The following is a 27,429-nucleotide window of genomic DNA, read 5'->3' as shown; positions in this document are numbered from 1 at the left end:
TGTTAAATGAGACTTATATTCCTGGGTTAAACTGCACTTGGTCATTGTGTAGTATCCTCTTTATATATTGTCACTTTTTGTTAAGGAATTGTTAAGGAATTTTGCATCTGTGCTTTTGAGATATGTTGTTTTTTAATTCCCTTGTAATGTCTTTGCCTAGTTTTGGTGTCTGAGTAATGCTGGCTGCAAAAAACAAGTTGATAAATGTTTTAATGAATATTATGTTTGAGATACCACAGGCTACTATTACATAATTCAACTAATATATAATTAAATACTCTGCTGTTGTGTAGCTTCGTACTCCCTGGCTTGTAAGAAACTCAGTTCAAACTAATTGATATAAAAATATTTTTTAGCTTAGGGGCTCTGAACTAGAGCTTCAAGTTTGGCTGAATCCAAGTCTGTAGATGTTATTGTCAATAATATGCATGTCTCTTTCTGTTTTCTTTTTTTATTTAGTTTCTACATGTTGGGAGAGAGACCCCATCAGCTCCAGGATTATATATTACATAGATCTTGAGATTGCAAAATGAGAGTCCCTCTGTCTGCTGGTGTCTATAACAATATGTATGAAAGGACTTGACTGCCTTTACTTGAGTCACATGTACTCAATCACTTTGTGTAGGTCAGGGGTTGGCAAACTACAACCTGCTGGCCAAATTCTGATTGCTGCCTATTTTTTAAAAATACAGTTTAATTGGAACCCAGTCATGCTCATTTGTTTATGTATTGTCTAGGGCTGCTTTTATTTTTTTAAAATACAGTTTAATTAGAACCCAGTCATGCCCATTTGTTTATGTATTGTCTAGGGCTGCTTTTATGCTGCAATAGCCAAGTTTAGTAGTTGCTATACATGCTTACGGACTGCAAAGCCTAAAATATTTACTTTATAGGAAGAGTTTGCTGATCTTTGGTCTAAAGGTTATGGATACTCTAGCTAGGCTGTGTTAATTGGTTGTGGAATCAGAGCCGCTTTTTGACAGCTTTGTCATAATCACAGTGAGGGAAGGAGAGCTGTTTCCAAAAGGATTGGCAGTTCCTAAAAGGAAAGAATGCCAAATAGACACCTTTCTCCCCAATAAAAACAGTTTTTCTATTACAACTCATTTTTTGTTCTGTTGTATAGACTTAAGGTAAACATGATTATGTGTGTTTTCACACTGATACAGGTGTTAATAGAATAATATACTAAAGTAGGAGATACAGGAGAATGTGTAAGGATATAATAATAGAATCTCTAAATTATGTGAAATATAAAGATAACAGTCTGTAAAAAATATAAATTGATGGGTTATAATTTTTCCTTTCTCAGATGATGAAACATGCATGGGATAATTACAGGATATATGGATGGGGACATAATGAACTGAGACCTATTGCAAGGAAAGGACACTCCACTAATATATTTGGTAAGTTTACTTTTTTTTTTAATTTAATTTTATTTATTTTTTTATACAGCGGGTTCTCATTAGTTACCCATTTTATACACATCAGTGTATATATGTCAATCCCAATCTCCCAATTCATCCCACCACCACCCCGCCCCCGCCACTTTCCCCACTTGGTGCCCATACGTTTGTTCTCTACATCTGTGTCTCAATTGCTGCCCTGCAAACCGGTTCATCTGTACCATTTTTCTAGGTTCCATATACATGCATTAGTATACGGTATTTGTTTTTCTCTTTCTGACTTACTTCACTCTATGACAGTTTCTAGATCCATCCACGTCTCTACAAATGACCCAATTTCATTCCTTTTTATGCCTGAGTAATATTCCATTCTATATATATGCCACATCTTCTTTATCCATTCGTCTGTCAGTGGGCATTTAGGTTGCTTCCATGTACTAGCTGTTGTAAATAGTGCTGCAATGAACATTGGGGTGCACGTGTCTTTTTGAATTATGGTTTTCTCTGGGTATATGCCCAGTAGTGGGATTGCTGGGTCATATGGTAATTCTGTTTTTAGTTTTTTAAGGAACCTCCATACTGTTCTCCATAGTGGCTGTATCAATTTATATTCCCACCAACAGTGCAAGAGGGCTCCCTTTTCTCCACACCCTCTCCAGCATTTGTTGTTTGTAGATTTTCTGATGATGCCCATTCTAACTGGTGTGAGGTGATACCTCATTGTAGTTTTGATTTGCATTTCTCTAATAATTAGTGATGTTGAGCAGCTTTTCATGTGCTTCTTGGCCATCTGTATGCCTTCTTTGGAGAAATGTCGATTTAGGTCTTCTGCCTATTTTTGAATTGGGTTGTTTGTCTTTTCAATAGTGAGCTGCAAGAGCTGTTTGTATATTTTGGAGATTAATCCTTTGTCCATTGATTCGTTTGCAAATATTTTCTCCCATTCTGAGGGTTGTCTTTTCATCTTGTTTGTAGTTTCCTTTGCTGTGCAAAAGCTTTTAAGTTTCATTAGGTCCCATTTGTTTATTTTTGTTTTTATTTCCATTATTCTAGGAGGTGGATCAAAAAAGATCTTGCTGTGATTTATGTCAAAGAGTGTTCTTCCTATGTTTTCCTCTAAGAGTTTTATAGTGTCTGGTCTTACATTTAGGTCTCTAATCCATTTTGAGTTTATTTTTGTGTATGGTGTTAGGGAGTGTTCTAATGTCATTCTTTTGCATGTAGCTGTCCAGTTCTCCCAGCACCACGTATTGAAAAGGCTGTCTTTTCTCTATTGTATATCCTTGCCTCCTTTGTCATAGATTAGTTGACCATAGGTGCGTGGGTTTATCTCTGAGCTTTCTATCCTGTTCCATTGATCTATATTTCTGTTTTTGTGCCAGTACCATATTGTCTTGATTACTGTAGCTTTGTAGTATAGTCTGAAGTCTGGAAGCCTGTTTCCTCCAGCTCTGTTTTCTTCCCTCAAGACTGCTTTGGCTATTCGGGGTCTTTTGTGTCTCCCTACAAATTTTAAGATTTTTTTGTTCTAGTTCTATAAAAAAATGTCATTGGTAATTTGATAGGGATTGAATTGAATCCGTAGATTGCTTTGGGTAGTGTAGTCATTTTCACAATGTTGATTCTTCCAATCCAAGAATATGGTATATCTCTGCATCTGTTTGTTTCATCTTTAATTTCTTTCATCAGTGTCTTATAGTTTTCTGCATACAGGTCTTTTGTCTCCCTAGGTAGGTTTACTCCTAGGTATTTTATTCTTTTTGTTGTAATTGTAAATGGGAGTGTTTCCTTAATTTCTCTTTCAGATTGTTCATCATTATTGTACAGGAATGCAAGAGATTTCTGTGCATTAATTTTGTATCCTGCAACTTTACCAAATTCATTGATTAGCTCTAGTAGTTTTCTGGTGGCATCCTTAGGATTCTCTGCAAACAGTGACAGTTTTGCTTCTTCTTTTCCAATTTGTCATGTCATCTGCAAACAGTGACAGTTTTACTTCTTCTTTTCCAATTGTATTCCTTTTATTTCTTTTTCTTCTCTGATTGCTGTGGCTAGGACTTTGAAAACTATGTTGAATAATAGTGGTGAGAGAGGACATCTTTGTCCTGTTCCTGATCTTAGAGGAAATGCTTTCAGTTTTTCACCATTGAGAATGATATTTGCTGTGGTTTTGTCATACATGGCCTTTATTATGTTGAGATAGGTTCCCTCTATGCTCAGTTTCTGGAGAGTTTTTATCATAAATGGGTGTTGAATTTTGTCAGAAGCTTTTTCTGCATCTATTGAGATGATCATATAGTTTTTCTGCTTCAGTTTGTTAATATGGTGTATCACATTGATTGATTTGCATACATTGAAGAATCCTTGCATTCCTGGGATAAATTTCACTTGATCATGGTGTATGATCCTTTTAATGTGTTGTTGGATTCTGTTTACTAGTGTTTTGTCGAGGATTTTTGCATCTATGTTCATCAGTGATATTGGTCTGTAATTTTCTTTTTTTTTTTTTAGCATCTTTGTCTGGTTTTGGTATCAGGGTGATGGTGGCCTCATAGAATGAGTTTGGGAGTGTTCCTCCCTCTGCTATTTTTTGGAAAAGTTTGAGGAGGATGGGTGTTCCCTCGTCTATAAATGTTTGATAGAATTCACCTGTGAAGCCATGTGGTCCTGGACTTTTGTTTGTTGGAAGATTTTTAATCACAGTTTGAATTTCATTACTTGTTATTGGTCTGTTCATATTTTCTATTTCTTCCTGGTTGAGTCTTGGAAGGTTATACCTTTCTAAGAATTTGTCCTTTTCTTCCAGGTTGTTCATTTTATTGGCATACAGTTGCTTGTAGTAGTCTCTTAGGATGCTTTGTATTTCTGCGCTGTCTGTTGTAACTTCTCCTTTTTCATTTCTAATTTTATTGATTTGAGTCCTCTCCCTCTTTTTCTTGATGAGTCTGGCTAATGGTTTATCAATTTTGTTTGTCTTCTCAAAGAACCAGCTTTTAGTTTTATTGATCTTTGCTCTTGTTTTCTTTGTTTCTGTTTCATTTATTTCTGCTCTGATCTTTATGGTTTGTTTCCTTCTGCTAACTTTGGGTTTTGTTGGTTCTTCTTTCTCTAGTTCCTTTAGGTATAAGCTTAGATTGTTTATTTGAGATTTTTCTTCTTTCTTGAGGTAGACTTGTATTGCTATAAACTTCCGTCTTAGAACTGCTTTTGCTGCATCCCATAGGTTTTGGATCATCGTGTTTTCATTGTCATTTGTCTCTAGGTATTTTTTGATTTCCTCTTTGATTTCTTCAGTGATCCGTTGGTTATTTAGTAACGTATTGTTTAACCTCCAGGAGTTTGTGTTTTTTATGTTTTTTTCCCTGTAATTGATTTCTAATCTCATAGCATTGTGGTCAGAAAAGATGCTTGATATGATTTGAATTTTCTTAAATTTAATGAGCCTTGATTTGTGACCCAAGATGTGATCTATCCTGGAGAATGTTCCATGTGCACTTGAGAAGAAAGTGTTATCTGCTGTTTTTGGATGGAATGTCCTATAAATAGCAATTAAATCTATCTAGTCTATTGTGTAATTTAAAGCTTGTGTTTCCTTATTAATTTTCTGTTTGGATGAGGTGTCCATTGGTGTAAGTGAGGTTTTAAAGTCCCCCACTATTGTGTTACTGTCGATTTCCTCTTTTATAGCTGTTAGCAGTTGCCTTAGGTATTGAAGTGCTCCTATGTTGGGTGCATATATATTTATAATTCTTATATCTTCTTCTTGGATTGATCCTTGATCATTATGTAGTGTCCTTCCTTGTCTCTTGTAGCGTTCTTTATTTTGAAGTCTATTTTATCTGATATGAGTATTGCTACTCCAGCTTTCTTTTGATTTCCATTTGCATGGAATATCTTTTTCCATCCCCTCACTTTTAGTCTGTATGTGTCCCTAGGTCTCTTGTAGACAGTATATATATGGGTCTTGTTTTTGTATCCATTCAGCGAGTCTGTGTCTTTTGGCTGGAGCATTTAATCCATTGACGTTTAGGGTAATTATCGATATGTATGTTCCTCTCACCACTTTCTTAATTGTTTTGGGTTTGTTATTGTAGGTCTTTCCTTCTCTTGTGTTTCCTGCCTAGAGAAGTTCCTTTAGCATTTGTTGTAGAGCTGGTTTGGTGGTGCTGAATTCTCTTAGCTTTTGCTTGTCTGTAAAGCTTTTGATTTCTCCATCGAATCTGAATGAGATCCTTGCCGGGCAGAGTCATCTTGGTTGTAGGTTCTTCCTCTTCATTACTTTAAATATGTCCTGCCACTCCCTTCTGGCTTGTAGAGTTTCTGCCGAGAAATCAGCTGTTGACCTTATTGGGGTTCCCTTGTATGTTATTTGTCCTTTTTCCCTTGCTGCTTTCAATAATTTTCCATTATCTTTAATTTTTGTCAGTTTGATTACTATGTGTCACGGCATGTTTCTCTTTGGGTTTATCCTATATGGGACTCACTGTGCTTCCTGGACTTGGGTGGCTATTTCCTTTACCATGTTTGGGAAGTTTTCGACTATAATCTCTTCAAATATTTTCTTGGGTCCTTTCTCTCTCTCTTCTCCTTCTGGGACCCCTATAATGCAAATGTTGTTGCATTTAGTGTTGTCCCAGAGGTCTTTTAGGCTGTCTTCATTTCTTTTCATTCTTTTTTCTTTATTCTGTTACTCAGTAGTGAATTCAACCATTCTGTCTTCCAGGTCACTTATCTGTTCTTCTGCCTCAGTTATTCTGCTATTGATTCCTTCTAGTGTATTTTTCATTTTGGTTACTATATTGTTTATCTCTGTTTGTTTGTTCTTTAATTCTTCTGCGTCTTTGTTAAACATTTCTGGCATCTTCTCGATCTTTGCCTCCATTCTTTTTCCAAGGTCGTGGACTTTCTTCACTGTCATTATTCTGAATTCTTTTTCTGGAATGTTGCCTATCTCCACTTCATTTAGTTGTTTTTCTGGGATTTTATCTTGTTCCTTCATCTGGTGCATAGCCATCTGCCTTTTCATCTTGTCTATCTTTCTGTGAATGTGGTTTTAGTTCCACAGGCTGCAGGATTGTAGTTCTTCTTGCTTTTGCTTTCTGCCCTCTGGTGGATGAGGCTGTCTAAGAGGATTGTGCAAGTTTCCTGATGGGAGGGACTGGTGGTGGGTAGAGCTGGCTGTTGCTCTCTTGTTTACTTTTTCTAATTACTGTTTTCATTTTCTACCTTCATTTTAAAAGTAGGATCTAACTTTTTAGGTACTTTCTAAAACCTGAGTACTGTAGTCCCCTCTTATCTAAGGTTTTGTTTTCCCTCTGCAGTACTCAGTTACCTATAGTAAACTTTGGTGTGAAAATATTAAATGGAAAATTGCAGAAATAATTCATAAATTTTAAATTGTGTGTCTTTCTGAGTAGCGTGATGAATCTTGCACCATCCTGCTCCGTCCAGTCTAGGGTGTGAACCATCCCTTTGTCCTGCTTGTTAGTTACTTATTAGCCATGTGGATTATGAGATCAACTGTGGAGATATCGCAGTTCTTCTGTTCATGTGACCCTTATTTTACTTAATAATAGCCCCAAACCACAAGAGTAGTGATGCCAGCAAGTTGGATTTGCTAAAGAGAAGCTGTAAATGCTTCTTTTAAGTCAGGTGTCCCCAACCCCTGGCCTGAATACCAGTACTGGTCTGTGGCCTGTTAGGGACCAGGCCGCACAGCAGGAGTGAGCGGCGGGCAAGCTAGTGAAGCTTCATCTGCCGCTCCCCATCGCTCACATTACTGCCTGAACCATCCCCCCCTCACCCCCCGCTCCCCATGGAAGAATTGTCATCCGTGAAACTGGTCCCTGGTGCTAAAAAGGTTGGGGACCGCTACTTTAAGTGAAAAGATGAAAGTTCTTGACTTAATAAGGAAAGAAAAAAAAATCGTTTGCTGATGGATCTAAGGTAAGCATGAATGTTTTATTTGTGAAATTGTGAGGAAAGAAATACTGTGCTAGTTTTGCTGTTATACCTTAAACTGTACAAGTTATGGCCACAGTGCAATAAGTGCTTAGTTAAGATGGAGAAGGCATTAAATTTGTACAATAAGATCTTTTAAGGAAGAGAGAGAGAAAGAGACCACATTCACATGACTTTTGTTACAGTAAATTATTATAATTGTTCTGTTTTATTATTAGTTACTGTTGTTAATCTCATACTGTGCCTCATTTATAAATTAAACTTTAACATACATGTGTGTGTATAGGAGAAAAAACATAGTATATATAGAGTTCAGTACTATGCAGGCTTTCAAGCATCCACTGGACATCTTGGGATGAATTCCCTGTGGATGAGGGGGAACTGTTGTATTTCTGTGGAACTATAATTTGAAGCAACATGTATTTTTTGGCAAGCTTCAGTCAAGATTTAGTTATAGTTGCTTTTGAAAACACAGATGTGATAGATTTTCTATTTACATACAGATGTTTTAGTCCTTTATTTGAGTATTTTGAAGCTTTTTCTGCATCGTTTTACTTTAAGCAAGGTAGGTACCAATTTGTAATTTTTTATCTTCAACACAATACCAATTCTGATACTTGTACATTTTAGGGGAGGAGAAAAAGGATGGGAAATTCCAGTAGTGCTATCTATATATGTTAAAAAAAAAAAAAAAAGTAACATGGCCAAGGTGACTCATTCGGTAAATTGAGTGAATTATATTTTACATTCATAGTTCCAAGGGAAAAATTAACTGTGTGTGTCTGGATGGAGGTCTGGGGAAGAGGTTTTTTTTTGGCTGCGTTGGGTCTTCTTTGCTGTGCACAGTCTTTCTCTGGTTGCGGCGAGCAGGGGCTACTCTTTGTTGCAGTGTGTGGGCTTCTCTTGTTATGGAGCACGGGCTCTAGGCGTGTGGGCTTCAGTAGTTGAAGTATGCGGGCTTAGTAGTTGTGGCACGCAGGCTCTAGGGTGTGTGGGCTTCAGTAGTTGTGGTGCGTGGGCTTGGTAGTTATGGCTTGTGGGCTCTAGAGCTCAGGCTCAGTAGTTGTGGTGCACAGGCTTAGCTGCTCTGTGGCATGTGGAATCTTCCCGGACCAGGGATTGAACCTGTGTCCCCTGCATTGGCAGGTGGATTCTTAACAACTGCGCCACCAGGGAAGCCCCTGGGGAAGAGCTTTGTTTAACTTGGATTTGCTCTTTCTACCTCTCTTGAGTTCAGTTCTCTTGTTAAACTTATCAGTTGAAAAGAGTAAGTTAACTTACTTAACTTTTACTTAATCCAAGGATAAGTCTTGAGAATTACCAAGTTGTTCTTTGTAGTCTTCACTTCTTTCCCCCATTTTAGATGCTTCTTGATGTGATGGATATCTCTTAAATAACAGTAGGTGAAAGCAAGAAAATATTAATGGGGCAGAAAGCACATACATTAGTCATATGCAGGGCAATCATCTTTAGTGATTGTAATGCAACACCACAGTAATCCAAATAACATTTTTAAAAAATGTGACTCCTGAAGAATTTTTCTAGCACTATGATTTCTCTCATAATTTGTTTGATGCTTGATTGTTTTCTGTCAAAAAAGAAAATGACTGAAAAGATCATTTCTCCTGGGTTTGAGAGATGTTGGGATGGAGGAATAATGGAAAAAAATTTTCCTTTAGGTAATCAAAGACACCAGAGATCTCATATGTGACATTTAATTTAGTGGCTATCACTTAATGAAATAGAGTTTATTTCTTCAGCAGAGGTTATAGAGTGATCTGAAGAGTTCCTGTTGCTTTGTGGATGCCACATGAGACATTAATGGACTAAAAGTCATTATATTTAGTGATTAATTAAAATTAGATCCTCTCTGCAAGTAACCATCCTTTTATATTAACTCAGTGGTAAACTCTGAGCCCTTTTAAAAAACTGGAATATGAACATGTATCAAACATGAGTTGGATGTTAATTTTCTGCTTGGTTTTTTAAACCTTATTTCTCAGAACATCTAATGTAGTAACACTTATCAGATAGATCGTCCTAGGCAAGGTAGTAGGTAGATAATATACATTTATTTTATTTAATCATTGCAATAACTGTGTAAGGAAAGACTGTTTGCTGAATTTAAACCCAGGTAACTTCTTAAAATTTTATTCCTTATAAGTCAATATAAATCATTTCTTTTAGGGAGCAAAAGTAATGTTTCTTAAATGAATGTGATTCTGTTAAAATCGTAATGAGTAAGTTTTGACTTAATGTTTTTCTTTTTAAAAATAATAGCATTTATTTTTTTAGGAAAGGTGGTTTTAAGTTGTGGCACTTTTGTCAGACTTCTTCAAAAGTGACCTTTGTAGACCACTATTTAGTTAGGTTGTTAAATGATGACCAGGGCAGTGGCAGCTTCAGATTATTGTCAGGTGAGTTATTGTCAGCTGCTCCTTAGGATCATTAAGCTGATTTACTGGGTAAACAAAGTTATTTGTGAGGTCATAGAAATTAAAGGAGCTTAGAGATGGAAAGGGTGACTTTACAGAATGAGCCTTTTAACTCATTAAAAGAGCAGAAGCAATATTTTGTCAGTTTTGGTCCACCATTTCTGAGGGATCATCTTGTAATGAGTAGCAATTAAGTATTTTCCAATAAAAAGTTGTACCTTTTTATTGAGTCATGAGGTCAGTTATTTGCTTTAGAGATTCTGTGATTGGGTTTCTGAATAAACTGTATTTTCCTTTAGAACAATAGTCACTTACACGTTATTAGTAGCAACATCTGTAGTATTTATATAATGCATATTGTGGTGGACTGAGTCTTTCCCCCATCAATTCACATGTTGAAACTCTACTTTCCAATGTGACTTTATTTGGAGATAGAGCCTTTAAGAGGTAATTAAGATTGAACAAGGGGCCCTAATCAGATAGGGCTGGTACCCTTAAAAGAAGAGGAAGAAACACCCAAGTTCTCTCTCCCCCTGCACATGCACCAGGGAAAGGCCATGTGGGTATGATATAGTGAGAAGGTGGACATCTGCAAGCCAAGAGGAAGGTGCTCCTCTAAAAACTGGAAGCATGATCTTGGTCTTCAAACCTCCAGCACTGTGAGAAAATAAATTTTTGTTGTTTAAGCATCCTAGTCGTTGGTGTCTTGTTATGGAAGCCTGAGCAGACTAATAAATGCTATATGCCAAGGACTGATTTAAGTGATTTATGTGCACTAGGAGACAGGTACTATTATTATTGTTCCCATTTTACAGATGAGGAAACTGAAGCACAGTTAGGGTTAACTAACTTATTCAAGGTTGCACAGCTAGTAAATAATGTAGCCAGAATTTGATTACAGGCAGCTTAGTGCTAAGGTTCATGCTTCTAATTGATATTTTGTTCTGCTTCAGTAAACTTTAAAGATAGAAGAAAATTAATACCAGCACATGGGAAAAATCCATTATGACAAAATTACAGTGAAATGGTAGAAAAGTGAAAATGCAATCTGTATTATTTTCAGTAGTCAAAATTAGTTGCTTATACTTTTAGAAAAACTTTTGAGTGGTTACATTTTTTTCTCAGCCAAATAAGCTAAGTGGGAATGGATCCTTTATTGTTTATTTTGTCTTATATTTTTAGACATGTAGTTAGTTTATTAAAGGGTTAATAAAAAAGAGTTTGACTCTGTTTCCTACTTGCTCTGTTCCTTTTCTGCATCTCATATTCTTGCTAGTGAGTATGATTTGAGATTTTTTTTAAAAAATCTGTTTTTAACCTTTTTATTTAAATAGAAGAAGTCTAAGGGAGGAGTCATAGTTCTGAGTGTCTCATTTGACCTCCCAAATCAGTATGCCTTTACAGAATCAGAATCTTAAGAGTTGGGAGGAACTTTAAAAGTCTAGTCTATTACTATAGGAACATATAGGCAGGTATTGAACTCTTAACAATATTCTAGATTATAAGGAAAACAATTTAAAATGTGTCCATTTCCTGTCTCTTAGCCTTGACTATTAAACATTCTTTTATATGATAACTGAAATCATATTGCTCTGACTTTTGTCTAGTTTGTCCTTGGCATCAGAGGATTCTTTATGTACAGATAACAGAAGATCCATTTCAAAATGGCTTAAACTAAAAAAGAAATTTAATCGGCTCAATGATGTTCTAGAGTAGATCTGGTACCAGCTAAGCTTTTTTCTTTATTTCTTTCCTCTATTTTCCTCTTTGTGTTTGTATCTTCAGGCTGGCTTCATAGAGGGATGGCTGCAGCAACCTGAAGCTTCATATCTTCCTGCTAACACATCTATAGAAAAGAGAACACTGTAGAGAAGAGAGCACTTGGTTTTCTCAGAAACCACCTTGTTTCTTGTTTATCTGGGTCTTGTGTCCAGCCTTGACCTGAAAGCTATACCCAGAGGGTTGGGATAGATTCCTTTGGTTTTGCCTAGTTAGGGCTCAGCCCTGGAGCTTGTGAGTGGGAAGAGGAAAATGTTGATGGACATAAGTTATCACTGGTAATAACTTTTCCAGCAGTGATTCATAATCACAATTAATTATTTTTACTTAGATATCCTGGAGAATTGAAAGATTTTTGTTAGGAATAGATTTTTTTGCATTTAAAAGAATTTTGATTTGGAACAGAATGTTACTTGATCTTACAATGCTTTTTGAAGTGCACCTTTTATTTTCAGTGTATGTGTGTATGTATAAATTCTTCTTGATATTTATAACTTGCTAATGATTTCTAATATTTTGTTGAGGATTTTGCATTCATATTTTGGGAAGGATATTGTTTTGTATTTTTCTTGAACTATTGTCTTGTTTCAGTATCAGTGTAATTTTGGCCTAATAAAATGAGTTTGGAAGTGTTCTCTGCTCTTCATTTTTCTGGAAAAGATTGTGTACTGTTGGTTTTATATTTTTCTCAAGTTTTTGATATAATTTGCCAGTGAAACCATCTGCATCTGGAGCTTCTTTTTCTGGGAGGTTTTTTTTTTTTTTTTTTGTAGTACGCGGGCCTCTCACTGTTGTGGCCTCTCCCATTGCGGAGCACAGGCTCCGGACGTGCAGGCTCAGTGGCCATGGCTCACGGGCCTAACTGCTCCGCGGCATGTGGGATCTTCCCGGACCGGGGCACGAACCCATGTCCCCTGCATCGGCAGGCGGACTCTCAACCACTGCGCCACCAGGGAAGCCCTCTGGGAGGTTTTTAAACTACAACTTCAGTTTATTTCACATCCTCTATAAGGGCCATTCGGTTTATCTGTTTTACCTTGGGTTAGTTTTGGTAGTTGATGATTTTGAGGAATTGGTCTATTTCATCTAAGCTACTGATTTTGTGTGCATAGAGTTGTTTGGAGTATTATCTTGTTACCTTTTGAATATCTGTGGCAGCTGTAGTTATAACCCTCTTTCATTCCTAATACTGGTAATTTTTCTTTGTTTGTCCTGCTAGAAGTTTATCAAATTTATTGATATTTTCAATAAACTTTTCTTTGTCCTGCTAGAAGTTTATCAATTTTATTGATATTTTCAAAGAAGCAACTTTTGGTTTCATTGATCTTCTGTATATTTTCTTTATGTTTTCAGTTCTTTGATTTCTGCTCTTTGTTATTTCCACTCTTCTGCATGATTTGGGTTTCTTTTTTTCTTGCTTTTCTAGTTTCTTGAAATAGAAGCCTAGATTATAGGTTCATAATCCCCTTTTCCAGTGTAAGCATTTAGTGCCATAAATTTTCTGCCAAGTGGTGCTTTAGCTGCATCTGAAAGATTTTGATGTGCTGTGTTTTCATGTTTATTCAATTCAGTATGTTTTAAAACTTCCCTTGAGTAAGTTGTTTAATTGCTAAATGCTTAGAGATTTTTCTTTTCTCTTTCTGTGACTGACTTCTAATTTAGTTCCATTATGGTCAAAGAATATACTTTGTGTGATTATAATTCTTCTAAGTTATTTAAGGTTTACTTTTTGACCCAGAATATGGCCTGTCTTGGTGAATGTTCCATTGGTGCTTGAAAAGAATGTTTGTATATGTAGTGACTGTTATTGGGTGTAGAATGTTCTGTTAATGTCAGTTAGACCTCATTGGTTTATGGGGTTGTTCGGGCTTCTTCTGTTCTTGCTGATTTTCTATCTAGTAGTTCTGTCAATTACTGAGAGAGGGGTGTTGAAGTTCCCAACTGAAATATTGGATTTCTTTCTTACTCCTTTCAATTCTGTCAGCTTTTGCTTTATATATTTTGAGGTACTCTTGTTAGGTGCTTACATATTTAGGATAATTATATCTCCTTGGTAGGACCACCAAAGCCCTAATACCCAAACCAGACAATGATATTACAATAAAAGGGAACTATCGACCAATGTTCCTCATGAACATGGACACAAAAATCTTTGACCAAATTAGATTTATCTTAGTAAATGTAATTCAGCAATATGTAGAAAGAATAATACCTCGTGACCAAGTGGGGTTTATCCAAGGAATGTGTGGTTGGTTTAACATTTGGAAATTAGTCTATATAACTGAAGATATTAAGGGATGAAAAGAGGAAAATTTTATGAGCATCTCAGATGCTGAAAAAGCATTTAACAATACTCAATATCTATCCATAAGAAAAACTCTCAGCAAACTTGGACTGGAAGGGAACTTTTTTAGCCTGATAAAGAGTATTAAAACACACCCACTCACCCCCACACACAAGAAAATTCTAGGGAATCTACCAAACAACAATAAAAAAGTACTAGAATGAAAACAAATTTAGTAATGAGGCCATATGATACAAGTTTGATATACAAAATAAATTATATTTCTAGATACTATCAATAAACAGTTGTAAGTACCATTTTAAAATAATACCATTTGCAGTAGCATAAAAATATGAAGTACATGTGGATGAATTTAACAAACTATGTGCAAAGTCTGTACACTGAAAACTGTGATTATGGAAAGAAATTTAAAAGGACTTAAAGGAGAGAGATGCCTGTATGAGTTGGAATACTCAGTATTGTTGAGCTGTTAGTTCTCTTGAAATCCATATTTAGATTTAAAGCAATCTAAGTAAAAATGACCTTTCCACATAAATTGATAGGCTGATTCTAAAATCTGTATGAAAACACAAAGTATGTACAATAATCAAAATAATTTTTAAAAAAGAACAAAGTTGAAGGATTTACACTACTTGATTCTACGATTTACTGTAAATCTTCAGTAATGAGGACAGTATGGTTTTAGCATAAAGATAGACATAGAGATCACTGGAAAAGAATAGAAATAGAACTGCACATACATTTTTAATTGATTTTCAACAAGGGTGCTTTCAGTGGGTTATAGGTAAGTCTTTCTAATAAGTGGTGTTGGGTCAGTTATATATTCATGTAGAAAAATAAAAATCTTAACTCTTCAACATTGTATAGAAAAATGAACTTGAAATGAATCATAGATCTAAACATAAAAACTTAAAAGTATAAAACTTCCAGTAAAAAATATTTGAGGGCTTCCCTGGTGGCGCAGTGGTTGAGAGTCTGCCTGCCGATGCAGGGGACACGGGTTCGTGCCCCGATCCGGGAAGATCCCACATGCTGCGGAGCGGCTGGGCCTGTGAGCCATGGCAGCTGAGCCTGCGCGTTCGGAGCCTGTGCTCCGCAACGGGAGAGGCCACAACAGTGAGAGGCCCGCGTAACGCAAAAAAAAAAAAAAAAAAAAAAAAAATTTGAGAAAATCTTTGTGACCTTGAGGTGAGCAAAGAATTTTTAGAATACAAAAGGAATAAACCATTAAGGAAAAAAAATTGCTAAATTGGAGTTCATGAAAATAAAAAATTTCTGCTTTCCAGAAGACATTAAGGAAATGAAAAAGCAAGCCCCAGAATTGGAGAAAATATTTGTGATACATGTATAAGGATGTATTCAGAATATATAAATAATTCACCAATAATTCACCAAAGAAAGTAAATGAGTAGCCAATAAGCACATCAGTCACCAGGGAAATTGAAATTCAAACCACAATGCAAAATCCTGCATACCCAGTAGAATGAATAAAATTAAAAAGACCAACAATGTCAAATACTGAGAAGGATGATGGAACAACTAGACCTCTCATACATTGCTGCTGGGAGTATACAGTGGTACACTCTGGAGAGCAGTTTGTCAGTCTCTCATAAACACAAACTTACTATACCCCCCAGCAAGCCTGTTCCTAAATATTTCCAGGATGCTCATGAGTGAGATCAGATAATAGTTTTATTTTTCTTACTAAATTATATTTTTGCATCAGTGGTATGCAGAATTCGTTAAGTTGAATTTTAAGCTTTCTTTTCCTATGTTCTATCAAAATTTATGTTGAAGTTATCCTTAAAATTAAAGAAGAATTTATTCTATGAAACTTCTAGAGTGTGATACTTTTATAGTGTGTAGCTCTTTGAAAATTTCTCAATTTCCTGTTTCTTGGTCTGCTTATCTAGATTTTCTATTTCCTTTTTCATAAGTCAAAATAATACCTATTTTCTTAGAAAATTGTCAGCTCCACTCATTTTCAAATTTATTGGGACGATATGGCTAAATTAGGCTTTTTTAAAAATAGTTTTCTTAATTTCCTTTGTATCTGCCTTTTAATATACTCTCAACTCCTTTTTTTGTGTTTTTATATTCACATGACTACTTTTAAAAAATCAGTTGGTCCTAGATTTATTGTATAGTTCTTTTCATAGAACCATCTCTTGAATTTATTATTTTGACAGTTTTCTTTATTCCTAATTCATTTATTTCGTTAGCTTTTCTGATTCTTCTACTTCGTTGCTCAAGTTTATCATTCTTTTTCTTATTTTCTTAGTAGAACATTTTCATTTGTTCTCATTAAATAGTATACAATTTTTAAGTTATGAGTTTTTCTCAGAGAACTGGTTCAGTTGACTCCTGTGTTCTTGTAATAAATCTTTATTAATGCTTTATATATTCTTTTGTGTCATATTTTAATTCTTATTTGACCCAAGTGTAGTTTTAGACCCTTTAATTTTTTCCAGTTGAAACCTTGAGTTGTCTAGATAAGCACTCACAGTGATAGCCAGTAATTTCAGTTTTGCCTTTTTCTTCGTTGTGCTGTTTAGCTCGTGGCACAAACCTCGCCTTGTGGAACCAACTAGAATTGGTATAAATATGTGGGTCAGGCCTTTTTCCATTTCAGAGTAGTCAGCACCTTAGAGGAGCATGCACTTACAGAGCTAAATAAATAACTAGAGAACTGAGCATAACTACCTATAAAAATTGAAATAAGAACAAAAACAGGGACTCCTAAGGATTTAAAATAAGGATGATATTGTGGACAAAATACAAAAATAAAAAGAGGTACATATTTAATTCAGATGATTATGCAAGAGATAGGGATATATGGGTGACTAAATGGCTTGATAAAATTTTTATTATCTTAATTAAAAGCTGAGGAACAAGAAAAGAAAAGGGAAAGTATGTCTGTAATAACCCAGTTAATATCAACATGAAGGGAACTGAGTGGAGAGAAGACCAAGGGATTTATCAGAGTGTGGTGTAGTACTTGTTTTATTAGTGGGAAGATATACTTCTTGATAAGTTGAAGAAATTATTAGGAGCACATGAATAAGAAAATGTGATGTAGGTTGAGGACAGTCATTATAAGAACAAATTTGTATAGCCTTAAACCATCACAAGAAAACACTATTTATTTAGGAGAAAAAGGAACGGAATTAAAAAGGAAAGAAAAGAAGGAATACTAAATGGAAAATGTGAACCTAAGTAGTGTCGAATGCTGACTCCTAAAATATCACCAAGATAACTTGTTGATAAGACAAAGCTCAGTTTAATGCTTACCATGGTAAGGGAGATCACTACCTCACCAGAGCCATAGTAAGCCTGTCAGACGAGGAAGGACAAAGTTGAGATATATATTGAGATTTTAAGTCTTGTTTAACAAGGGCCTTTCAGTTGGAGAGTTATGGTTGATTATGGCTTGGTTATGATTGGGTAAGGATCATGATGTAATAGTTTTGGGTTGGTGAGTGGAGAATTTGGAGGCAAGAGGTTTAGAGTTTTAGAGTGTTAACCATCATTTGATACTTTCTGTTAAAGAGTTGATGGATCTTTCAAGAAGTTCCTGGCATCAACAATAACTTATTTTGCAGCTTCTCTCTTTCTGAGCAAGAGTTTTCTGGAAGAGTAAACTCATGTTGATGAAGACAGTGTAACAGTAAAGTCATGTTAATGTAGACAATAAGCTGTGTGGGTGATTTTCATTCTCAGAAGGTAGAAATAATAGTTGAATTCCTGGGGTTAGGGAGGACCCAGCTGCTCCATGTTATTTGTTCTTTTACTACACTACTAGATTTGTCTTGCTAGTATCTTATTAAGGATATTTGCAGTTATATTCATTAGTAGGATTGGCCTGTTCTGTTTTCTTGTGTTTACAGTATCTGTTTTTGGTATCAGTTAGGCTAGCTTTGTTGAATTAGTTTCTCCCTCCCTGAAACATTTTCTTTTAAGATCAGGATGATCTTTTTCTTGAAGATGGGTAGATCTTACTATTTTGATTTTCTCTACTCACATTTTATTTTATGACTTCTTTTTAAATATGTTCTACCTGCTTTTTGATTGTTAAGGACTATTATAGTTTATATTCCATCACGGTTATATAGCCTTGTTATACTTTTATTATTATTTTAAGTATATTTTTTGACCTTTTTATGAATTTGTACCAAAAGAGCATGGTTCCTGGTTGTCTTATGACTTAGCTTATCATCTTGAACCACCGTCCCCATTTCTTAAATTAATCCTCTTTATTTTTTTCCCCCAATCTATCTCAGTTAAGTAGATAGATCTCATTTTCTGACCAGGAAGAAAATTAAGGAGAATTATAATTTTAGTTTTCCTTTATCTTCCTATTAGTTATCAATGTGTCATCTTTAGGAAAATGTTTTAAACAAAGTATATTATCTATTCTTATGGAAAAGTGAACCATGTTGAGTATTTTTTTCATCCTTATATTTCTACTTTGATTTACTTTTTTTTAAAAACAATTTATTTATTTATTTATATTTTTGGCTGCATTGGGTCTTCGTTGCTGCGTGGGGCTTTCTCTAGTTGCAGCGAGCGGGGGCTACTCTTGGTTGTGGTGTGTGGGCTTCTCATTGCTGTGTCTTCTCTTGTTGCAGAGCACAGGCTCTAGGCTCATAGGTTTCAGTAGTTGTGGCACACGGGCCCAGTAGTTGTGGCTCACGGACTCTAGAGTGCAGGTTCAGTAGTTGTGGCGCAGCGGGCTTAGTTGCTCCACGGCATGTGGAATCTTCCCGGACCAGGGCTTGAACCCGTGTCCCCTGCATTGGCAGGCGGATTCTTAACCACTGTGCCACCAGGGAAGTCCTGATTTACTTTTTAACTATAAAAAATTAAAATAGACCTTGTATGAAGGGCATCTTTTTAATGACATTTTCCCCCCATATATAGGAAGTTCACAAATGGGTGCTACTATAGTAGATGCTTTGGATACCCTTTATATTATGGGACTTCATGATGAATTCCGAGATGGGCAAAAATGGATCGAAAACAACCTTGATTTCAGCGTGGTGAGTATACAATTCACAATTTATTCCATTGACTATGAAAAGACACTGTAACAATAGTTTTGAGTGTTATATTAGCAGTTTAAGGAAATCCTAAGTCCCCCTTCTTCTTTTGCGATTGTCAGTTGTTCAATTTTTGCGTAAAATAAACACCCTTTCTCACCATTTTCCTTTTCCTTTTCTTACCCTTATCATTTAAGGTAATGTGTTGCATGTGTTAAGGCAAGAGTTAGGGAGAAAAAGCACATTGAATTAGAAACATCAGGAAACCATAAATTACTTTATAAATATTAAGTGTTTTATTATTTTTTAAAGAAATAATGATTGGCACAGTTTTTTTAAACATTTTTTTAAAAATCTATTTTATTTTTTAAATTGAAGTATAGTTGATTTACAGTGTTGTGGCTTTGGCACAGTTTTGAAGCGCCTTCATAGTTAGGTACATGCTCATCCTTCCAGCATTTTGGCATAGTTGTTAAGTAGTGGTGCTTAGGTTTGAAGCCCAGCACAGTCACAATTCTAGTGATATTTGGGAAACCTACCTATAAGTAAGTGCTACTTATTCTTTCTAAACCTGTCATAAAATTGCTATCCTATTGCAATATTGTGAGGATTATTTGAAATAATCTGGTACATATTCAGTGTTCAGTAAATGTTAGCAGTTACTTTCTTTGTTACCAGTCTTCACCTAAAAGATGTGTGGACTATTTTGTCATATTCATTTTCATCTTTCATGATATTTTTACTTGCTGTTCCTTCTGACTGTAGTGAGAAGCCACTCCTTATCTGTTTTTCTCTTTGGCAAACTCTGTATCATTCAAATTCTGTATCATTAGCCTTTCCTGATGGTAATTAGACAAAAACTGATTACTTTCTTTTATATTATTTTAGCATTTTGGACATAGCTCAGAACAGTTTTTATTATCAGGTTTAGGTTTGGCTGTGAATGACAGAAAATCTAGTATAAAATAGCTTAAGCAAGATACATGTTCATTTCTCTTTCATGCAAGTCAAGTACAAAGATAAACAGTTTAGGGCTGGTTTGGGTAGCTCCTCGATGACCAAGGACCTAGGATCCTTTGTCTTATTATTCTGTCAACTTCAGTATAAAGGTTCAACCTCATGGTACAAGATGATTCCTCAAGATAAGGTAGATAAACCTTCCAGTGGCATAAAGGAGGAAGGGGTAGAGAAAAGATATGTGACTGCTCAGAAGTTGGTTACCCCATTTTTGCTTGTGTATTATTGAGTGAATCTAACTCATGTGGCCCCACCTTACTGTAAAAGGGGATTGAGAAATGCAGGGTTTTTTCCCCTGTATAGTTATGTAGCTCTTAGAGATTATGTACTTCAAGGTCACGAAGATATATTCTTGTACTTAATTCTAAGTGTTCTAAAGTTCTGCTTTTGCATTTAGGTTTTTAGTCCTTACATAGTTGAGTTTGTGGGTAGGTTAAGATAGGCAACTCTCAATTGATCCTAGCACATTTATTTCTCTACTATTTATACATGCCACATTAGTCATGTATTAGTTATATTACTCTATTCTTTTCTACTGGCTTTTCTCTTTGTCCCTACATCAATATTTTAGTAGTCTAAATATTTATTATATTCTTAACTAGTTTTATAAGAAAAGCTTAATATCTATAGCTGAATCTTGATATCTGATCTTATTCTACTAGGAAATTATCTTAGCAATTCTCAGTTCTTCTTTTAAGCTCTGGAAAAACTGTGTTGAAATTTTGATGAGGATTGCATTCAATTTATAGATTAATTTGGTGAGAATTGGCATTTGTGAATCTCAAATACTCCTGTTTGTTAATATGGCAGCTTTATTATGCCTCATAATTTGTTGGTATATCATTGTGTCAGTTGGCTCAATCAAGAACCAGAACTGTACAGTTTTTTAAATTAGAGGATTTAATGTTTAGAATTGTTAACCAAGTAATGGGGCACTGAAAAGACAGAAAGGGAACATTGTGGTATTACAAGAGGTAGTAACTACAATAAATGGCTGCCATGCCTGGAACTGTGAGAACAATGGGGAGAGGTTGAGATCATTAAAATTTACTAGTTGGGACTCTGTTTTTGATACCTTAGGAGTTCTTAAAAGGGGCTTCTCAGACCTGGGACTCAGACCTCTGAGGAGGGGGTACCTAGTTAGAGCTTGGTATCTCTGAAGGGCGCAAGGAGGCTGATTTGGGGAATGTGTCTGTGGCAGGGGAGCTGTAACCTGGAACCACCTGCCACCGCCAGGGTGAAGAACCATGGCTGGTTTGACACTGTCAGAAACTAGAAGTAGACTGGAAGGAATAAGTTCCTTTTTCTTCCTTCAGCTTTGTATGACCTTTGTAGAACCTTCTATCATCAGCAGGGCTTATAAGGAAGCCAGATGCATTTGAATAGTTCTAGTTTCAGTATACTGAAGTAGAGTGTAGAAGGATGGATTTGAAGCTGAGAAAAAATAGCTTAATAATCAGCACAGTCATTTTCCATTCTTTCACTTTTACCCTTTCTGTGTCATATGTTTTAGCTCTATATTTTACATATAGTGCGTATTTAGATTTTGTTATTTTTATCCAGTCTTGGAGTCTTTTAACTGTTAAGCTTGAAATATTTACATTTAGTATAACATATTTTTAGAGTTGAATCTTCAATCATTGTTTTGCTACCTATATCATTATTATACTTCTCATTTGCCTTTATTTTCTGTCTATCTTATTTGGATTAAATTACTTCATGTCTCTTTTTCCCTCTACTAGTTTGACTTTATACTTTCCATTTCCATTCATTTTGGGGTTACCCTTAAAATTTTAATAGGTATACTTACCAAAGTTTAAAATTAATCATTTTCTCTATCCTTCTTCTGAAAAACATAAGGATCTTAGAATGCTTTAATTTAGCTCATCTCCCTCTTGTCTTATGTGTAATTGTTGTCTAGTTGGTCCCAACTTGTAGTTGAAACTTCCAAATTAAGTAATGAATAAATAAATAAATGTATTTATTGAGTGCCTTCTCTGTGACAGACACTGTTCTAAATCTGTGGATACAGGAATTAACAAAACAGAGTCTTATCTCTAGTTTATACTAGTTTCTATTCTAGTTTGAGGAGAAAAGCAGTAAATACATATTCAAGATATATTGAATATAGCATGTCAGATAGTGATAAGTGCTTACTCTTAAATAAGAGTAAGTAGGATTGGAGTAAGTGGTGGTGAGAGGTTGCTATTTTATATCCATTGGCTATTGAAGGTGACGTTTCTGAGAAGAGACCCAAGGGAAGCCATGTGGATATGAGAGATCCAAGCTTTCTCCTAGTAGATATTATAGCTGAGTATAGAATTAGAGGTTGATGACTATTTTCTCTTAACCTTTTAAAGATACAGTTCTATTGTCTTCCTGTTTCTGTTATGCTATTGAAAAGTATGCTATCAGTTTAATATTCAAAAGGTAATCTGTCTTTTTTCCCCTTGTTTTAATATTTTCTTTTTTTTGCTTTGTTGTTCTGTAATTCCATTACCATTCTGTATTTAGACTATTCCTTAAAGGACTCATGTTTTATCAGTCTGAGGACTTTTGTTTTCATCAATTTAGAAAGATTCTCAGTCATTTCTCCTGTGAATAATGCCTCTCCCTCAGTCTCTCCCTTCTCTCCCTCTAGAAACTTTTCTTATCTTCTGTCTCTTGTGAGGGAAGGTATGAATTTTACAAATGAGAATTATATAATATTCAGATGATGGTAAGTGTTAATTGGGGAAATAGTACAGAGTAAGGAATATTAGTGATGAGGGATTACTTCACAATTTTATATTGTGTGGTCAGAAAAACTTTCTAAGTGAAATTTGCTCAGAGATCTGCAGGTAAAGTATAAAGACTGACACAGAAGTGAGTTTGACAGTTCTCAAACAGCAGGTAGACCCGCTGGGTAATAAAAAAGTGAGTCAGAGGGACATTAGTAGGAGATGATGTCCGAGAGGTTATGGGGAATCAGATTATGTTGGGTCTAGTAAGTCATTTTACTGAGTGTAACCAGAAGTCACTGTAAGGTTTTGCACAGAGTAGTAACCTATGCTAACTTTAGATTTAAAAGGTTCACCACTGTAACTATATGGTGCTGAATAAGTAGAGTGCTGAGAAGAGGGTAAGGATGGTATTATTGTTCTAGGGAGTGGAGAGAGGCCCTCTCTCCCTCTTTTCCTTCCTCTGTATATTTAGTGAATGTCTACTATGTACCCTGCAGTATGCTATATATTGGGAATATATGAAGTAGTATAAACCACTTTGCTTTTGAGGATGGGGTAGGATAACAGTTATGTTATTAAAAAACTACATTATATTGTGAAAATTCTATATTAGAGAATTATGCTTGTGTTAGCAAATGATGTCTTCTGCCTATGAATGTTGGAAAGACTTCAGGGTAATATATATTTCCTTTTAATTTTTACTTAAAAATTAATTATGAATGTTATTTTTCTGTTAGTCAGTTTTGTATATTCTGTGGATTCTTTGGTTATTTTCTTTGCCACTTCTAATTTCTTTCCATGCATTAGAATCTTCTTCAGCAATATCTTTATCCATATCTAAATACAAACCTATAGACTCTATGTGGTAGGGTTATTAATACTGCTATACTTGTGGCAAATTTCATTCCGTTTGTCGTTTGCCTTTTAATTTTGTTCATGATTTTTTTTCTTATAGGTAATTTTCATTATGGGGAAATTCAAGTCCTTCTATCATCATTTGTTATCAATGCTATTGATTTTATGCTTACAAAGTACCTGCTTTCTCAAGGAAGTATAGATATATTGTCACATTTTTTCTACTTTTTTATTTCAGTTATTACCTAGGAGTCAGTTTTTTCAACATTATTAATTGAAAAATCTATCATCTTGCCATTATTTTTTGGTACCTCCTTTAACGTTGATTAAGTTACATATACTAGAAAAACATTTAAAATTCATGAGGAGAGATAGAAGTAAAAATGGACGTTATAGTGTAGTGATTAGAACAGAAAGGGACCAGTAGAGAGAACACTTCCAAAATTCAAGAAGTAGAGGCTTTCATGAGGGAGAATAGTCAATAGCATCAAATATCTTGATAATTTCACAATAATATGTAAGGCACATGAAAATGGCCCATTGGTTATGGCAATTAGGAAGCTGTGCTGACAGCAGTAGAGGAGTTTCAGTAACATTAACAAATGGGAGGTGAGATTGCAGTTGCGTGAGAAACGAAGACATAGAAAGTGGAAAAAACCATTCTCCCCAGCATATTTGTGAGAAACATATGAAGGATTGAAGATATTTTGAAACCTTTACAGCTTTATGTATATGTGAATATTTTCAATATGTTTTCACAGAATTCAGAGGTGTCTGTGTTTGAAGTCAACATTCGATTTATTGGAGGCCTACTTGCAGCATATTACCTTTCAGGAGAGGAGGTGAGCAAAATCAAGTGATACGTTGTTTGGGGGGAAAGGGTTGTGAGTGGAATTTAGTAAAATGAAAGATTTCATGTCGTCTTTTTATTTTTTTTTATGAATTTATTTATTTTATTTATTTTTATTTTTGGCCGTGTTGGGTCTTCGTTGCTGCGCACAGGCTTTCTCTAGTTGCATTGAGCAGGGGCTCCTCTTCGTTGCTGTGCGCGGGCTCCCCATTGTGGTGGCTTCTCTTGTTGCGGAGCATGGGCTCTAGGCGTGCGGGCTTCAGTAGTTGCAGCACTTGGGCTCAGTAGTTGTGACTTGCAAGCTCTAGAGCGCAGGCTCAGTAGCTGTGGCGCACAGGCTTAGTTGCTCCGTGGCATGTGGGATCTTCCCGGACAAGGGCTCGAACCCGTGTCCCCTGCATTGGCAGGCGGATTCTTAACCACGGTGCCACCAGGGAAGCCCCATGTCGTCTTTTTAAATTGTCCAGTATTGGGCTAATCTACAGGTTTGCTGAAATAACTAGATCTTCAGGTAGAGCTCTGTTTCTTGGGAATAATGATTTTTCCATTTTGAGAATCTCAGTGAAACAAATTGATCACAGATCCTAGCACTATATATTACTATGTCTCCTCTGTAAGAGTTATCCTTCTCCAGGATTTACCATTGCAATTAATTACATGGTTGAAACAAAAGTAGAAAATATATTAATAAGATTAGAATTAAGGAATGAATCAGTAAGAATGAATATGGATCCTCCTAAGTCCAAAAATTAATTAATATAACTGCCTATTTAGAAAGTGAATGCAATTTATTGCTGTAAATTAAAACAAAACAACAGCTCTGAATTCTCCTTTATGGAAGTCTTGGTGTAATACACACAGACACACTTGAGACTTACGGTGATGGGGAAGTGGGTGTAGGAAATTGCTTTTTACTACTCAGATGGGTTAAAGAGTGGGCTTGGAGAGTGCGAGAAAGAGAAGCGAAAGGAAGAGGTTATAGTCATTTCTGTTTTGTTTTCTGAGAAACTCCTTGGCACATAGATTTAATTGATTTGTTGGCCTAAATGATTGTAAAATAGCTTTGTAAATTTAAGAAAACTCACTTTTTATTATATGTATTGTAAAGATGGATTTTTATATTGTCTTCAGTTTTTATTTTTTGTGTTTAACTTTAAAGTGGTCATTTTTAGGATTGTTTTTCCCCTTATGGCTTCTAGATTTTGGTCTTTAGAAAGCCTTCCCTATGGCTGTATCATTATAAAACAAATATTTCTACTTTTCTTCTGGATTTTTATGATTTTATATGCTTATATTTAATTATTTCATCTATCTTTGTGTGCTTTTGTGTGTAAAGAGTGAGATACCCATGTACAACTTTTTCTGTAGAAGAAATATGTTTGAAGATGATGGTATTTAATATATAATATTAGATAAATAACATTTATCTTAATATATGATTTTACTGTCAGCCTTTACTATGTAATTTGATTATACCTCCAACCTATGTTTCAATTGTCAGAACACTTCAGTTCCCATTTAATAAAATAAAAGGTTTATACTCTGGCAAAGAGGTTTTCAAACTTCAGTGTGTTTCAGGGTCACGTAGCGTGCTTTATAAAAATGAAGATTCCAAGCCCTGCTCACAGGACTGAAATTCAGTTGGTTTGAGGTGGAAACCATTATTTATGGTTTTAATAAAGTACTCTGTGTTAAAGGTGATTTTGGAAATGCTGATTCTATACTTTGAGAAACTCTGACCTAGCCTATGTGAATAAAATCATTGTAAATTAATTGATAGGATTTTTTGGTCAGGTTTATTGATGTATTATTATATAGAGTAAAATTCACCCACTTTAGTGTATACTTCTTTGAGTTTTGAGAATGCATACAATCTAGTAAGCACCAGCACAAGTAAGATATAGAAGAATTCTATCATCCCAGAAAATTCCCTTTTACCATTTTATAGTTACCCCACATGCTACCACCAGCCTCTGGTAACAACTGATCTGTTTTCTGTTCATACAGTAAGGAGTACTGGCTTCTTTCATGTAGCACAATGCATTTGAGATATATTCATGTATTTAGTAATTCATTCCTTTTTACTGCTGAATGGTATTCCATTGTGTGGCTCTAACAGTTTATCCATTCACCAATGGATTGGTTTTTAGTTTTGGAGATTCTGAATAAAGCTGCTATAAATATTTGCATTAGGATTCTGTGGGATCATAAATTTTTATTTCTCTTGGGTAACTATCTAGAAGTGGGATTGCTGGATCAAATGGTAAGTAAACTTTGGAAGAACTCCCCAGACTTTTTCAAATAGTTGCCTTCCATCATGACCAGTAATTGGTATTGAGAGTTTCTTTATTATTTTTAGCTATTCTAATAGGTGTGTATTAGTATCTCATTGTGGTTTTATTTTACTTTTCTCTAATGACAAACTATGTTGAGCACCTTTTCATGTGCTTTTTTGTCATTCATATATCTTCTTTAATTGTTCACTCTTTGGCCATCAAATTTTTTTTGTTTTCTCATTATTGAATGTTGAGAGTTTTTTGTATATTCTATATATTCTGGACATAGGACTTTTATAACCTATGTGTTTGCAAATATTTTCTCTCTGTCTTTGGCTTTTCAGTGACTTAACAGTATCTTTTGAAGAACTGATGTTGTTACATCTTGAAGTAGTCCAGTTTATCAGTTTCATCTTTTATGGTTCATGTGTTTGGTATTTTATTTACAAAGTGTTGCCTAATCCAAGGTCACAAAGATTTCCTCTTGTTTTCTTCTAAATATATTATAGTTTTACTTTACTGTACTTTTAAATCTATAATCTATTTTGAGTTAAATTCTATATGCTGTGAGGTAGAGGTTGAGATTCATTTCTTGCCATATGGATATCCAAAAATTCTAGCACCATTCGTTGAAAAGACTAGTCTTTCTCTATTTAATTGACTTTGCACCTTTGTTGAAAGCAATTGACCATACATGAAATCAACTGACCAAATGTGGGTATATTTCTAGACTCTGTTGTTGATCTGTGTATCCGTCCTTTTGCTATTACCACACTGTGT

The 27,429-nt window shown here is 35.2% G+C and overlaps 1 protein-coding gene across 1 annotated transcript in view; it reads left to right on the top strand.

The window, feature by feature from the left end:
* Nucleotides 1–27,429, top strand: part of MAN1A2 (mannosidase alpha class 1A member 2) — a 164,119-nt gene that overhangs the window by 58,397 nt on the left and 78,293 nt on the right. Inside the window, exons 3-5 of the mRNA XM_082834021.1 lie at nucleotides 1,313–1,409; nucleotides 18,810–18,928; nucleotides 24,285–24,365. Coding sequence (XP_082690147.1) covers nucleotides 1,313–1,409; nucleotides 18,810–18,928; nucleotides 24,285–24,365 — 297 coding nt within the window. The remainder of the gene's footprint in view (nucleotides 1–1,312; nucleotides 1,410–18,809; nucleotides 18,929–24,284; nucleotides 24,366–27,429) is intronic.

Source organism: Leucopleurus acutus (assembly GCF_964270905.1).
Source record: "Leucopleurus acutus genome assembly, chromosome: 2".
Lineage (NCBI taxonomy): Eukaryota > Metazoa > Chordata > Mammalia > Artiodactyla > Delphinidae > Leucopleurus > Leucopleurus acutus.
Note: the sequence above shows the minus strand (reverse complement) of the source record. Positions and strands in the feature narration are given on the sequence as shown.